Source organism: Balaenoptera physalus (genome assembly GCF_965194825.1).
Source record: "Balaenoptera physalus genome assembly, chromosome: 1".
Classification (NCBI taxonomy): Eukaryota; Metazoa; Chordata; class Mammalia; order Artiodactyla; family Balaenopteridae; genus Balaenoptera; species Balaenoptera physalus.
In genome coordinates, this window is record NC_138882.1 from 79,527,285 (window position 1) to 79,543,492 (window position 16,208).

The window sequence follows — 16,208 nt, forward strand, 5'->3', positions numbered from 1 at the left end:
GTGGTATATTGGTTAAATAACCATAAAAGATTTAGATAACATATTTCATAAGGCATGACAAAATTAACTGTTTAAAAAAATAGAACAGACAATAAATACCAATGTTTTGGGGGAGAGATCATTTCCACTACTAGTTAAGATTTAGGAAGAGTCCACAGAGTTCAGGTTTGAGCCTAGCACTGAGAGACAAATAGTATACAAATAAGTGATGAGAAATAGGATTCTCTGTAGGTGGGACAGCATGGGCAAAAGTACCACAGTAAGAAAGCAAAAGGCATATTTAAGAGATTAACCATCTAACCATTAGATTAGAATATAATCAACAAGGACCTACTGTATAGCACAGGGAACTCTCTCAATATTCTGTAATAACTTATATGGGACAAGAATCTGAAAAAGAATGGATCTATGTATAACTAAACTACTTTGCTGTACATCTGAAACTAACATAACATTGTAAATCAACTATACCCCAATATAAAATAAAAATTAAATTTAAAAAACCTAGCATAGAGGGCTTCCTAGGTGAACAGGTTGAAAAGGCAGGGTCATGGAGGGATTAAATGTCAGTCTAAATTATTATTTTTTTCCACAGGCTTGGGAGCTATTGAAGATGTTTGAGAAAGGAAAGCATCTAATTATAGTACTGTTTATGAATAACAATCTGGCAGTAGAATTGAGAGACCGGAGACACTAAACCAGTTAAGAGACTTGCAAAACCTTAGGGGAAAGGTAATTGTCACAGATCCTAGTTGAGTACAGGTGTCAATACTGTTACCAAATTGAGTTGTTGAAGTCTGAACTAAGGTGCAGGATGCTGAGCACAAAAAGAATTAGGGATAGATTCAAAAGAAATTACAAAGCAGGAAATATAAGCAAGATCTAGAAAAAGAAAAAAGAAGGTGATTGAATTACAGTGCCAGCAGAAAGCAGATGGTACACTCAAAGGGCTAACTGGACAGGACTTAATGAAGGGAGTATTAACAAAGGTGTGGGCAGGGTCAATAAACCAACAAGGGCTGGTGAAGCACCCAGGGACTTGCAACAGTAGGAAGCCTTTACCGGTATTAAATCTGAAGGGACCATCATTGAAACCTGGTGAGAGTTTCTGAAGGGAGAGGGCCACAGCTTTAGCAGGAGCCTTGGCCTTAGGTAGAGGAACTCAGCCACTGCCAAAGATCTGCTAGTGCCTCCCACTGGCTTATTCTAATGAGAAGCCAGAGGGCAAGGGAGACTGCGTGATGCTGCACAGAACAGGGCAGAAGAGATGGAGAATGGATCTAAAAACGTGATGACAGCGTATTATGGCACAGTGACCAAGGCCAAGGTCCTGGCTAAGGATGCTAGGGATGAGGTATGCATGTGTGTGCCTTCCCTAGCCACTGGCTCTAAAAGAATGGAAACCTAGAGACACACAGTGAAAGGGAGAATGAGGAAGGACTGTAAGTAGTAATTCAAGAGGTAATGAACAGTTGAGCATTTGAAAAAATGCAGCCCTTTCAGGGAGAAGTGAGAAAACAGAACCCCTACGCCCAATGCAAAAAGCTCAATATGGGGTCCTTAGACCCTGTGATACTTCTGTCTCGCCTAGAAATAGTACCAATAGTTGGCACACCACGTCCAATTAATTTTACTGGACTCCGTCCCCTCTTCAGTCCCACAAACACTGTCTGCATCTCACTTTGATCCAAGCTTCGTTTCTTTTGATAAGTTGTTTACTGTTTCCTTATTTGCCCAAATTTGGTGCCTCTCACCTATTTACTAGGTAGGCTCTATAGGGACAAATTAGCTGAGGCCTTTCTGTCATACTACCTAAACCAACCCAACCAGAGGAACCCTCACTTAATTAATCTTCTGACATCTACCTCCCATATCCTCTACCTTCTGGGACTAACCCTCACTTATCTATCACTGGCAGAAGAAAAGAATAAATATATAGAATCACAGTGACAAAATATCAGAAAGATTCAAACAAGAGATCAATGAGAGGAGGCAGAGAGGGAAATTAGAATTCATCATCAACATTTTATTTGCAGGTTAGCCACATAGTAGTTAAGAATACTCTGGGCCAGACAGACCTGCTTTTGAGTTCCAGCTCTGCCACTAGTTGACTATATGACTTAGGAAAATTACTTAATCTCCGTAAGCTTTGATTTCTTCATTCGTGAAGGTGGGAATATCTACCTTACATGGTAAGTATTTAGCACAGTGACTGACAAACTGCAAAAGAGTTCTCAACAAAGCTGGCTATTAGAAATCATCATCATGGACTTCCCTGGTGGTGCAGTGGTTAAGAATCCGCCTGCTTGGGCTTCCCTGGTGGCGCAGTGGTTGAGAATCTGCCTGCCAATGCAGGGGACACGGGTTCGAGCCCTGGTCCGGGAGGATCCCACATGCCGCGGAGCAAATGGGCCCGTGAGCCACAGTTACTGAGCCTGCGCGTCTGGAGCCTGTGCTCCGCAACAAGAGAGGCCGCGATAGTGAGAGGCCCGCGCACCGTGACGAAGAGTGGCCCCCGCTTGCCACAACTAGAGAAAGCCCTTGCACAGAAACGAAGATCCAACACAGCCATAAATAAATAAATAAATAAATAAATAAACAAACAAATAAATAAATAAAATTAAAAAAAAAGAAAAGAAAAGCAAGTACAATGAAATCTTAGCAAGACCCAAGAGGATATCCAATAGTCTTGGGTTATTAAAAAAAAAAAAAAAAAAAGAATCCGCCTGCTAACGCAGGGGACACGGGTTCGAGCCCTGGTCCAGGAAGATCCCACATGCCACGGAGCGACTAAGCCCGTGCGCCACAACTACTGAGCCTGCGCTCTAGAGCCCACGAGCCACAACTACTGAAGCCCTCGTGCCTAGAGCCCCTGCTCCGCAACAAGAGAAGCCACCGCAATGAGAAGCCCGCGCACCACAATGAAGAGTAGCCCCCGCTCACCGCAACTGGCGAAAGCCTGTGCGCAACAACGACCCAACACAGCCATAAATAAATAAATAAAGTAAATTTTTTAAAAAAACCTATAGCTTTCATGAATCTTTAAGATTTGATTTCTAAATATGAGAATAGCGTTTAAAAAAAAAAGAAATCATCATCATCATTATTTGAATGGTGATGTGCTGCCATTGTATATATGGCTACTGTACTGCAAAAAAAATGGTTAAAGGTAATTATCAGCATAAGGCATATACTTATACCAAGGTACAGATAAAGACAAAGAGATATCAGAATATGAATATGGAATGTGTGAGATTAACTTGGTTCATACAAAGGATAAATGTAAATTGTATGATGGATGAATGGAGGGTAGTCCTGGGAGCTGCATGTTCAGACTGGATGGAGTCACCTACTCTAGTAGATGCTAGTTTAGAAGACGTCCCCAAGGAAGCAGGATCAATCTGTAAAATCAAGTAAGTCAGCAGTTACTGAACATGTACCATGTGCCTAAGACTGCAATAAATTATGAGTAATTAAAAAAAAATTAAGGATAAGATATAACCCCTAACCTCAAAAACCCTACAATCTCATTGAAAGGGTTATGAATACAATCTAAAATAAATTATGAAATTCTGAATTGCAGACTGTAAGTTCAATAAGTGCCCAGAAGGGAAAGAGCTAATGGGTTAGAGTCCTTGGTGAGAAATTCATGGGAGTAAGGTTGGAGTGGGATGCGTGAAGGGGGAAGAACTTGACATAGATAAAGGATATTTGAAGGAGGAAAGGACTGGGAGTTGGGAGCAACCCAAAGATGCCACTCCAGAGGTATCCTGGTAAGAGGAACCTCAGAAGTCAATTCAACTTGTACAGAATGCCTACCGTGTCTGGTAATGTGTTATATACTGAGGTACAGAAAAGAACAAGATAATCTCTGCTCTCAAAGAACTCAAAATGTCCTGACAGAAAACTAGGAAAATGAAACAAAAAAGTTATCACTGACAAATGCTATACTATAGGGATGGTCATTCCAAAAGGGAATTTTGGAGCAATGGGAGGGCAGGCAATGGACAGGACTCTATATTTACATAGAGGGGCAGGGGCTTCTGTGTGAGTGACTTTCTAGAGCTTAGAGCCCTTTGGCCTCTGTTCGTCTACCCTCAGTTAGCAGAAAGGCATCTAAATCGCAGTGCATGATGAAAAAGTGAGCTGAGAGCCAGGATATGCTTTTAGGAGTTAACACTTGAGCCGAGGCCTGAAGGGTTAAGTAGTGACTGCTGAGGGGAAGGCAACGTTGACAGAAAGAATAGCAAGTGCAACGACGCTGAGGCATGAGGGCGTGATAGAATTTAGGAACCCTACGAAGCTTCCTGTCCTCCCTTCCCATCCCTCCACCAAGGTTTGCCGGATAAAATACAGGATGCCCAGTTAAATTCAAATTTAGATAAACAACTAATAATTTCAAAATACAAGTATGTCCCAAATATCGCACACACTCTGGGCCCCCTTCAATTCATCCTAGCTCGGCCCCCCCCGGAGCCCACAAACCCCCCTCGGTATTACCCACGAGCTGGCGAGGTAAAGCATGAGAAACCATCACAGGTTTATTTTTCCTTCACTCCTATTTTTTTTCACTCTCGGGTCACCGGCCCAGGCCTGAGGGATGAAGCTCGAAGCTCGCTCCGCTTCAGGGGTCAGTCTCCATCAACTGGAGTTGAGGCGGGGAAAGTACGGGGTCACCCACGAATAACACTCGCCCGGCTCTGTAAAAATACCTCCCAGCGCCGGCCTTCCGGGCAAACTGAAGTCGCCGGACCGGAAACCCCGCCCCCGCGAGAGGAGGAGAGGACGCGAGACAGCCTGTCCAGAAGGAAAGTAATTCTCCCGCTGGGGCCACTGAGAACCCAGCGCCTGGCGTGCGACCGGAAACAGGACGGGGGCGGGCCTTCCTGCCGGAAGTTGTCTTCCCACAGTTGTTTCGGTCGGTAGTCTAGCTGGTAGGAGTAGTGCCGGCCAAGGAACCGCAGCGAGGGTTAGACCTTCCAAGGCAGTTTAGAGCTGGGGACTGAGCTGCTGTGGTGCAGTCAGGTCATGAGCCCAACCAGGCACTGGGGAGAGTGGTTCCTGAATCTGTGGGTGCCCCCCGCCGGGGTATTTGGTGTGGCCTTGCTTGCCCGAGTGGCCCTGGTTTTCTATGGGCTCTTCCAGGACCGGACCCTGCTCGTGAGGTATACAGACATCGACTACCAGGTCTTCACCGACGCCGCGCGTTTCGTCACGGAAGGGCGCTCCCCTTACCTGAGGGCGACGTACCGTTACACTCCGCTGCTGGGGTGGCTCCTCACGCCCAACATCTATCTCAATGAGCTCTTTGGAAAGTTTCTCTTCGTCAGCTTCGACCTCCTCACCGCCTTCCTCTTATACCGGCTACTGCTTCTTAAGGGGCTGGGTCGCCACCAGGCTTGCGGTTACTGTGTCTTTTGGCTTCTTAACCCCCTACCTATGGCGGTGTCCAGCCGAGGCAATGCGGACTCAATCGTCTCCTCCCTGGTGCTTATGACCCTGTACCTAATAGAAAAAAGGCTCGTCGCGTGTGCCGCTGTATTCTATGGTTTCGCAGTGCATTTGAAGATGTATCCGGTGACCTATATCCTTCCCATAGCACTCCACTTGCTTCCGGAACGCGACAGTGACGAAGGCCTCCGTCAATCCCGGTATTCTTTCCAGGCTCGTCTGTGTGAATTCCTGAAGAGGCTGTGTAATCGGGCTGTGCTGCTCTTCGTAGCGGTTGCTGGACTCACGTTTTTTGCCCTGAGCTTCGGTTTTTACTACAAATATGGTTGGGAGTTTTTGGAGCACACCTACCTGTATCACCTGACCAGGCGGGATATCCGTCACAACTTCTCTCCATACTTCTACATGCTGTATTTGACCGCAGAGAGCAAGTGGAGTTTTTCCCTGGGAATTGCCGCATTCCTGCCACAATTCATCTTGCTTTCAGCAGTGTCTTTCGCTTATTACAGAGACCTTGCCTTTTGTTGTTTTCTTCATACCTCTATTTTTGTGACATTTAACAAAGTCTGCACCTCCCAGTACTTTCTTTGGTACCTCTGCCTCCTGCCCCTTGTGATGCCACTAGTGAGAATGCCTTGGAGAAGAGCTGTGGTTCTCCTGATGTTATGGTTCATGGGGCAGGCCTTATGGCTGGCTCCTGCTTATGTTCTTGAGTTTCAAGGAAAGAACACCTTTCTGTTTATCTGGTTAGCTGGTTTGTTCTTCCTCCTTATCAACTGTTCCATCCTCATTCAAATCATTTCCCATTACAAGGAGGAACCCCTGACAGACAGAACCAAATATGACTGATAGATGCTCCAGTTCTTCTGCAACTTCCATTCTGAGTGTTCTGAATGGACCAAAGAGAGCTTTGGAAAGAATTTTTTTGAACATCCTAAGCACTCTAGTGAAACTTCAGTTTAGAGCATAAAGCCCTATTCCAACAAATTTAAATGAACGTTTGCCTTATAAAGGGGACTCAGTAACTGAGGTCCACCCTTTAGGAAATCTCAGGACTCATTTATCTGGGACATGGTGGGAAGTAAAGGTTACTAGTTTGAAAACAGAAGGGCTGATGAAATTATCAGATGCTAAAAGGTTTTTGTAGAAAATAGAGGAAACATAAAGTCAAAAAACATAAAGTCTAAGCCAGTATTTGTCCCAGTATTTATACTGTGGTACTATCTGAAGCTGTCTTATCTTTTAACTCCCACTTTTTCGTTCTGAAGCTTTCTTGATAACTGAAAACTCATAAAATGTTCCTAAAGTACAGCTTTTAGATATGAAGTGTTAAATAATGATGCTGTGCTTAGGTTGGGAAAGTTAATTCTGTATTAAAAGTGGGGGCTTAGAAGATAAAGAATCCAAAGAATTTAAATTGTAGTCATGTTTCATGTATTTGTTTTATAACTTAGTTTTTCAGTGCTTAGTCCCAGTGGTAATAGACTGCTGTTTGGTTTTTTATAAAAAGGATTAAATTTAAATTCATCCATCTTTAAACTTTTCAGCATATTTTAAAATAGCATCTTGCTTTATATGTTTGAGGTCACACACTGTAAGGACATTTTAGAACTCTCTTTTACCCCTTTGTTTTTAATTTGCTGATTGCTAAAAAACATATTTCATTTAGAGTTTAAGTTAATCAAGTGTTATCAGTGTTGTAAAAATGATTAGTAGGTTTTAGGTGGTAAAATATTAAATTGTTAATAAGGCATTTCCCAGCTTACAAACACCTTACTTGTGAAAATTCCATGATAGGCATGGAGGCCTGCATGGGAGGCTCCTGGAAAGCATAAGAAGCATCCTAATAGCCATTAGTCTTTTAAACCAGGAAATTGAGGGAGAGATTGTGGAAATGAGGCTTTGGTGGCCAGATCCATTTACCTTATTACTATAATATTAATAGGAAAAAATGCTTTGTGAGTTTCAAACAAGCAAGCTAAAAAAAAATTTTTTTAAAAATAGCCTATCTAGGTGGCGACTCCCTAACGCTCTAAAATGCATTAGCAATGAGTGAGTTTGAGTTTATGATTTTGATATTAAAAGATGAGTAATTTAACAACATTGTTCTTTCACAGTTAAAAAGAAAAACAAAAACCTCCGGAGAAGTAGTATATTTCATGTCAGTTCAGGCCTAAAAAGCCTCTGAGAATAAGATGTCTGTTGGCAGGTCATAATTAAGAATGCTGTTACTGGCAGCACTTCTTAGATCGATACCTTTTGCGACCCACCATTAGAAAGAAGGGATGAATGGGTGGTTTTGCATGGGTTGCTGTTAGGGTGAAAATAGCAGAGACAATTAATTGTTGAGGACGGTGACCTTATAACATCGTGTTTCATATCCCACATTAGATATTATCTTAAGGGCTCTTTGTATATGATTGTTCATTAGTGGCCTTCCAGCCATGGCATTCGTACCTTTTTTTTCCTTTCATCCCTTTATAATGATAATTTAAAAAATTTTTTTCTGGTAGAACTAGTGGGAAAAGGGAAACAGAAAGAGAATTCCAACATCTCATTATAATTGTCTTTTTGGTATCTCTGACTAATTTTTTTTTATAGGAATTGCTATCTATCTATTTATTTATTTATTGCTATTTATTTATTTAGGCTGTGTTGGGTCTTCGTTGCTGTGAGCGGACTTTCTCTAGTTGCGGCTAGCGGGCTTCTCATTGCGGTGGCTTCTCTTGTTGCGGGGCACGGGCTCTAGGCCAGCGGGCTTCATACTTGTGGCTCGAACCCGTGTCCCCTGCATTGGCAGGCGGATTCTTAACCACTGCGCCACCAGGGAAGCCCCCTGACTAATTTTTTAATAGTCACAAGTGTACTTACTTATTCATTTCCTTATTATTATTTTTTTTTACTTTAACATTCTTTGTTGTGCTTTACTCTTCCTTACATTGAAATTGCTGAATAATATTCTATCACATGGATGTTCACATTGTAAATGCATCATAAGACTTTAAACATTTTGCATGTTTTAGATCACTCCCTTAATGTTCTTAGAAGTCAGTGGAGTTCTGTTGGGATCTTTGGAGGGAACTGCAGATCCTGCCTTACAAGAAATTCTCTACCAAAGAACTGCAGGCGTTTCTTAAAAGATGCAGAGAGTATTTTATGGCTTATATGCTGCGAGACATTTAGTAAATTAACTCAAGAAATGATTTCATTTGGTCTCTTGGGTTTTAAAACTTTTTTCATTTATTTTTGTGTTCCAGTTTTGTAAAATCTCTTTTGTCTTCTTTTCACTTGCAGTCCTTTGGTTTCTTTATTCATCCTGTAATAACACTTTAAAATTGAATAGCACTTTGGCTTATTTCCTATATGATTCTTTTTGTTCTTATGCCACCTCTTAAGATCAATATACCCACTTACAGATAAGCATTAATTATTAGCATATGAAGCATGGTTCTCAAGATGGTCTGTGTTCTAAACAGAGGGACTGCATTACTTATTTTCTTCTATAGTTGCCTTAATGTCTTCAAAATGTGGTCCCTAAATATCCCTAGATAAAGTCCCTAGATTAGGTCCATTGGAAAGGCTAATCTCTTTGTTAAAACCATGTTGTTTCAGTTACTGATTTATCATCTGGCTGAATGACTCTGTAAGTGACATAACATTGTTTCAAAAGTTTTGTAGGACTTGCCTTTTAGTTAGTTGACTTGTGGCTGAATATACTGTTATTTCTCCAGCTGTTTTCTGTTCTAACCACCCTTACTTCAACCATGTATGCAATGAGTGGAAACGGAAAAAATGGAAAATTTCACATGGGACAGTCCCTAAATGCAACCTCTTGTTTTTTTTTTTTTCCCCCAATGCTTTACTATGAACAATTTTAAACATTACCCATATGCCTACTATCTAAGTTCAACAATTAACGTTTTGCCATGTTTGCTTTATTTATATAATTTTTATTTATTTATATATAATTTTTTTCTGAACCATGCAAAGTTGCCAACAACATTGAACTTCACCACTAAATACATCAGCGTGCATCTCCTAAAAATAGTCTTTTCGTACAAAACTAGTATATTGTTATCTAATATAATTTTAAGATCCTGTCCATTTTCAAATCTCTCCAGTTATTTTGTGTTTAATTTTAAAGAATAGACATTCTTGGATCTCAAAGATTCCATGAAAGAAAGAGATGATAAATAATCTATGATTAAGAAGTTTGGATATTTCCCTGGTCTTTAAAACAAAGTGAGAACTAAAGGGATTTACCTTCCATCAAAGTTGAACAAACAATTTTTTTGTGCAAATCTTTCTGTCTCCCTCCTAAGAAAATAAAGGGTGGTAATCATCCCTAATAAGTTTTCCAAATAAAAGATTATATATGTTTAGATTCTTTTTTTGTCTACACCGCACAGCTTGCAGGATCTCAGTTCCCTGGCCAAGGATTGAACCCTGGCCGTGACAGTGAAAGCCCGGAATCCTAACCACTAGGCCACCAGGGAACTCCCCATGTTTAGATTCTTTTTTTAAAAAAATTTATTTATTTATTTATTTTTGGCTGCTTTCGGTGTTCGTTGCGGTGCATGGGCTTCTCATTGCTGTGGCTTCTCTGTTGTGGAGCATGGGCTCTAGGCACACGGGCTTTAGTAGCTGTGGCACGTAGGCTCAGTAGTTGTGACTCACGGGCTCTAGAGCGCAGGCTCAGTAGTTGTGGTACACAGGCTTAGTTGCTCCGCGGCATGTGGGATCTTCCCAGACCAGGGCTCAAACCCGTGTCCCCTGCTTTGGCAGGTGGATTCTTAACCACTGCACCACCAGGGAAGTCCCACGTTTAGATTCTTAATACCTACCCCTCTCCTCCAACAACAGGTGATTAACTGATTTTAAATCTTGATTATAAGTTCTGGCTTTTCATGACTGTATGAGTTGGGGTACCTATTCCACCACATATGGTTTCATTTAGTTTTCACAGCAACACTTTAGAGTTGATACTTGTACTTCCATTTCATAGGTGAACAAAGAGGCTCAAAGATTAAATGGCTTACAAATAAGTGACAGGGCTAGAATTTGAAGCAAATTTTGCCTTACTAAATGTCATACTCTTTCCACTATATTAGGTTTTGGATTTTTCCAAAGTGCCCAGTTGCAACAGATAAAGATTGTGGCAAAATAAATGAAACTCACCATCACTCTAACAAATGTCTTGCCAATCAATTTGTCCTTAATCTTTTAGGTATTTGCTTGAGGGGCAGTTCTCTTGCAGTTGTGCAAGTTTCTGTCATCCCCAAACTTTTCTCTTTAATAATTCCAGACCTTTAATAACCCCCTCCCACATCCAAACCCTCTCACCAAATTGTATAATTTCTTTGTTACTGCTGACTTTGCAATGCCCTTTCCCTCCATAGCCTGGTCTAAGAAGCTGATTTGCTGAACCACATGTTAGCCCATCTATTTGTAAATCAAGCTATGGAAGTTATGTGAACATGATTTCCAAATGATTATTGTTAAATTTCTCTTTCTGTACGATGTACCTTCTGCAGTGTGCATTCATACAGTTAAAACTCATGTCCTATACTGATAGTATAGCATAAGAGAACACAGATTCATATAGTTTAGGTTCAAATCCCAGCGTGTAACCTTGGGCAAAATTCTTTTATCTAGATGAAATAGTTTTCCATCTGTGAAATGAGGATGATAATGTAATCCTCATAGAACTGTTCGTAAGAATTAAATGAGTTAATAAACCCAAAGTGCTTATGCTGGCCCAGGACAAGCCATTCCCTATCACCTCCCCAGCTTTAATATCTGTTTACAAGCCTTTAAAGCAGGAGCTCATTTTGGAATTTAGGCTTAAGCCTTTTCCTCCCAAATTTACTAGGATTTAGGAAAAGAACCTGGATTTGTACTAAATAATTGTCTTAACTACCTGTCAATATAAACTTTTTTCCTTCTAAACTTTATTCCTTCTAAATAATTGTTTTCACTACCTGTTAATATAAACTTTTATTCCTTCTGTTAATATAAACTTTATTCTAAACTTTGATCTGGTTCTCTGAGAAGATAGTAGTTATATGTGAAAATGTATGCACAGGTTTTTTAAATGTCTAGTTCTGGCTTGACAATTTTGTATTTGTGCATTCCTGTCACACATTGGCTGGCTCTACGCAGTGGAGGTTTGGCTCTTGCCCCTAAGTTACACAGCGCTTCTTTTCTCCATTGTGTTGAGGGGTCATTCAAGGGTTGGTTCTCTGTTGATGGAAGCACGTGTCCTCTGCCTAGATCAGAGCCATCAGAATAGCACAAGCATTTATTCAGCGCTGATGCAGGAGAACCATTCATTTAGTCAAAACAGCATTCATATTCATTATCCTAAAAAAAAAAAAAAAAACAGACTAAATGGGAATATTTCTAGCTGCTCAGACACTTTGCTAATTGTTATATCTGCTATATAAAATGAAATGACACTTATAGTGACTATTTAAAGATAATTTGGATCATGAATGTTTGAAGCTCAGTGATTTCACAAAGGGAATTTTTAACTTTCTTTGCTCTCTGTTCTTTTGGTGATTATTTATAAATCCAGGCCTATGCCAAGTCCTATAATAGACAAGTAAGACAAGGTCCACGCTCTTGAAGAGTTGACAGTAAGGGCAGAAGCATTAATATAATAAAATTCCATATGAGACCTCATTAAGTTCCACAACAATCCTGTGATTTGTAAAATGGGGCAGTAGAAGGTATTACTATTCCTATTTTACAGATAAGAAAATCGAGGTTTAGAAGCAAGTGACTTTCTAAGGCCACACAGCTTGTAGGCCTACACTTAGAAAAGAGTAGGTCTTCTGATTCTAATTCTATATTTTGCAAGTCCTCCTTAATTCCATATGATGCAGGCGTTCACAGTGAAAGGCTTCATTTGTTTACCAAATGTCATTCATTTAACAAAAGGTCCCGAGTATCTTCTGTGTGGCAGACATTGTTCTGGGCAATGTGAATGCAGCTCTGAGTGAGGCAAAGACTCTGTCTTCATGGAGCTTACATTTCCATGGGAGGCAAAGAAGAAGCAAACACGTGATTGTGACGATTGCCATGAAGAAAAATAAGGTAAGCTAAGGAAGTAGTGATGGCAGTGAGGAGAGGTGTGGGTGCTGTTGTAGATAAAGCAGTTGGGGACGGCATCTTGAGGTGGCATTTGAGCAGAGACCTGACAGAACGAAGACATGACATTCATGCAGCTCTCTGGGGAAGAGCATACCTTACTGAGTGGAAGGCAGTGCAAAGGCCCTGAGATAGGAAAGCGCTTGGCATGTTTAAAGAACAGCAGGAAGGGGAGTATAATTGATTGGAGTGAGCAAGGAGCACCCGGAATCTTAATTCACAGTATCCAGTAGAACGTGAACGCTAGTTGAGAAATACAATTAACATTAGTATTTTTATTGGCCTGTAATAGAATAACTTTGAGCTCAACCTGTTTTTCCTGACGTTTGAGCACATGTTAATTTGTAAGGAAGATGAAATATATATAAACAACTAAGTTGAGCAGTGTTACAAGGTACATTCACATGTTACTTTGAGATGTGAGGATTGTCTTAAATCCATTTTTACAGATGAGAGCCCTAAGGCTTAGAATGTATGCACTCTGCCCAAGGTCAGAGTTAGTATGTGAGATGGAACCAGAACCCATATCTTCTGGAGCAAAATTTACTACTCCATTCTCTGTACTACCCTTGTCATTTAGATATTGACCCTAGAAGGTAGGAAGTTTGGGGAAAAGTTTTCCAACAGATCATTCATTCATTCATTTAGTAAACATTTCCTAAGGGTTTATTTTGTTCCAGACACTCAGCTAGGCTGGGGGTATGAGGATGATTATGACAACAGTCCTTACTGCAAGGAACTCACAGTGTCTAATAGAGGACACAGATGGAGAGTGATTATAATTCAGTGTGACAATGGCTAGAGCAAATACATAAAGTAATTGGGAGCACTTCACTAATCCATGCATTTGACAAAGCTAGCACACAACATGGTGCATACGAGTGTTAAATTAATTAAACAAGGAGGCCATTAGACCCAGATGGTTCCAATACCTTAGCAGCCTGCATAAGCAAGCCAAAACCTAAGCTTGTAAAGGTTAAAAAAGCCTTAACCTCTCAAAGGTTAAGAAACCGAAACCTAAGGACAACAAGTCATAAACAACCAAGTAGGCTTTTCCAAATAATGCAACAGCTATATAGCCAATCAAATAATTTTTGCTTTGCTTCCACCTCTTCCCTATAAAAGTCTCTCCCCTAGCTCCTGTCGGTGGAACACTCCTAACCACTTCCGGTTTGATGCTGCCCAGTTCGAGTCAATTTTTGCTCAAATAATCTTAAAATTTTTAATATGCTTCGGTTTATCTTTTAACACTACGTACTGAGATGTTTGTTACCTTACCTGTTTTCCTTTAATACTGAGTAAATATTGGGGGCTTTCTTTGAAACTCCCTTGCTTAAATCACTAGGCGATTGATTATACTTTTGATCATCTTTAGCTTAGCTCGCAAGACCTTTCCTGATGGGGCCCTGGTCTATATCTCCAGCTTCATCTACCGCACCCCACCCTACAGTTATACCAAATCACATCACCTCTTCATGCCTTTGCATCTGCCGTTTCATTGGCTAAAACGTCCTTCTTATCCTCTTGTCTCTTTTACCAGCTCCTAATTCAGCTATTTTTTTTTTTTTTTTAGATATTTATTTATTTGGCTGCGCTGGTTCTCAGTTGCGGCTTGCGGGATCTTCGTTGCCGCATGCGGGATCTTCGTTGCATCATGCAGTATCTAGTTCCCTGACCAGGGATCGAACCTGGGCCCCCTGCATTGGGAGTGTGGAGTCTTGACCACTGGACCACCAGGGAAGTCCCTCCTGTACAGTTTAATGATTACCTTAATGAAACGTTCTCTGATTTAGTACCTCTATTATATAGAGCGGATAACATTGCACAGTAATTTCCCATTTGTGTGTCTGAGCCATCTAGACTGTGAGTTCCCTAGGGATAGTGATTATTTCTTAGTCATTGATATTATTTTCCTCGGGCTTTCCCAGAACCAAGCAAAGATGAACAGGAGTAACCCACGTCATCAAGCTGTTAGGTGTGCCACATACTTTCCTAGGTTTGTTGAATTGAGTTGTACATGAATCTGTCAAGTGGGAGCTGGGGATAGTGAGCTTCTTTGCCCAGTGTCAATGGCAGCAGCTGCGAAAAAGAAAGGGAGCAGTTTCCGGGTGCCTGTCATTTCTAAATGCCCTCAGTATCCACCCAATTTTCTAAGCTAGAATCTTATAATCACCTCGTATTACTTCTTCTTCACTTGCTACCTGCCTTCCCATCTAATCAGTCACTGATTTTTGTCAGCTCTACCTTGTAATGTACCTGGAGCCTGCTGGCATCTCGCCATTGTCATTGCCGATTCTAGAGTTCAGGCCCTCATTATCTCTCATCTGGCTCCTGACTGGTCCTCGTGCGTCCCATCTCTCCCACCCTTTACTGCGCCTCTCATTTATCCTCCCCACTGCTGCCAGAGCATGCTTTCCAAAGCAGACTGATCTTGTCACCATCCTGATAAAAGCATCCTAGAGGACTCCATGCGTGACCTGCGAGAAAAAGTCTAAATTCTGTAGCATCCTCTATCTTGTGCCAATTTCTCCTCCTCAGCCTCACTCTAGCCCGCTGGATAATACATAGTTTCCTGAAATCACTGCACTATTAAGCCTTTGCCCATGCTGTCTCTCTGCCATGTGTGCTTCTCCTGTTCTTCAGGTGAACTACCACTCATTTTTTAAGACCCAACTCACAGGCCCCTTCCACTACCAGGAGGCATGCAAGGTGAGCTTATGGAGAGACATTAACTATTAAGAAAAGAAAGAAAAATAGGGCCAGAGTTGTAAGATTTGGTAAACTTTATTAATGCACTTGGTCTAGTATAGTTGTTTGCGTATCTGTCTTCTCTCAGAGCTGGTTACCTCGTGGAGGGCAAGAATTGTTTTGTGCTTGTATCCTTAGTATACAGCATAAATTCTCAATAAATATTTGTTAAATAAATGAAGCTGGAATGGGGAGGAAACAAATGCTTATTGAATACCTGTTGGGAACTTAATAATGTGGGGTTTTCACACATTTCATTCCATTCTCAAAACAACTTTTTAATATAAGTATTATTGGTGGACAAGAAAACAGGCTCAAGTAAATAGTTGTTTTTTTTTTTTTTTAAGGTCATAGGCTTGTAAGGGAGGGAGCTAGAGTTGGAACCTAAATCTGACTCTGCAACTGTCCTCTATTGAGTGATTCTGAGCCAGGGGCAACTTTGCCCCCCACTCTGGGGACATTTTTGGTGGCCACAACTGGGAGATGTCACTGGCATCTACTGGGTACTGGGCATGTACTGGGTACTGTACTGGGTACAGGCCGGCGATGCTGCTAAACATCTTACAATGCACAGGACAGTCCTGACAACAAAGACTTTTCTGGCCCCAAATGTCAGCAGAACCGAGGTTGAGAAACCCCACTCTAGACCATGTTGACTCTACTGAAAAGCAAGAAATCAAAGTAAGTGCATCTGCTAGGAGGCTAACGGGTCTGAAGAGATGTCTTAGGGGCTTGAAGCCAATCGTGAGCTACTGGCTTTAATGAGAAAAAAAGACTCTTCTGCCCAGTCGCTGACCTGCCTCCGATCTTATGGTTCTTTCTCTACTGCATTCACCCAGCCTTTCTTCTTTCCATCT

General features: G+C 41.2%; 2 protein-coding genes across 2 annotated transcripts in view; one reads left to right on the forward strand and one right to left on the reverse strand.

The window, feature by feature from the left end:
- KCNJ9 (potassium inwardly rectifying channel subfamily J member 9) overlaps positions 1 to 5,289 on the reverse strand; it is a 55,899-nt gene extending 50,610 nt beyond the window's left edge. The window contains exon 1 of the mRNA XM_082473752.1: positions 5,236 to 5,289. The gene's annotated coding sequence lies outside the window, so the exon portion shown is untranslated. The remainder of the gene's footprint in view (positions 1 to 5,235) is intronic.
- On the forward strand, positions 3,416 to 7,442 carry PIGM (phosphatidylinositol glycan anchor biosynthesis class M). Its single transcript, XM_082474898.1, has one exon. It carries the CDS (start codon positions 5,029 to 5,031, stop codon positions 6,298 to 6,300), a length of 1,272 nt encoding a protein of 423 aa, XP_082331024.1. The 5' UTR covers positions 3,416 to 5,028; the 3' UTR covers positions 6,301 to 7,442.
- The last annotated feature ends 8,766 nt before the right edge of the window (positions 7,443 to 16,208 follow it).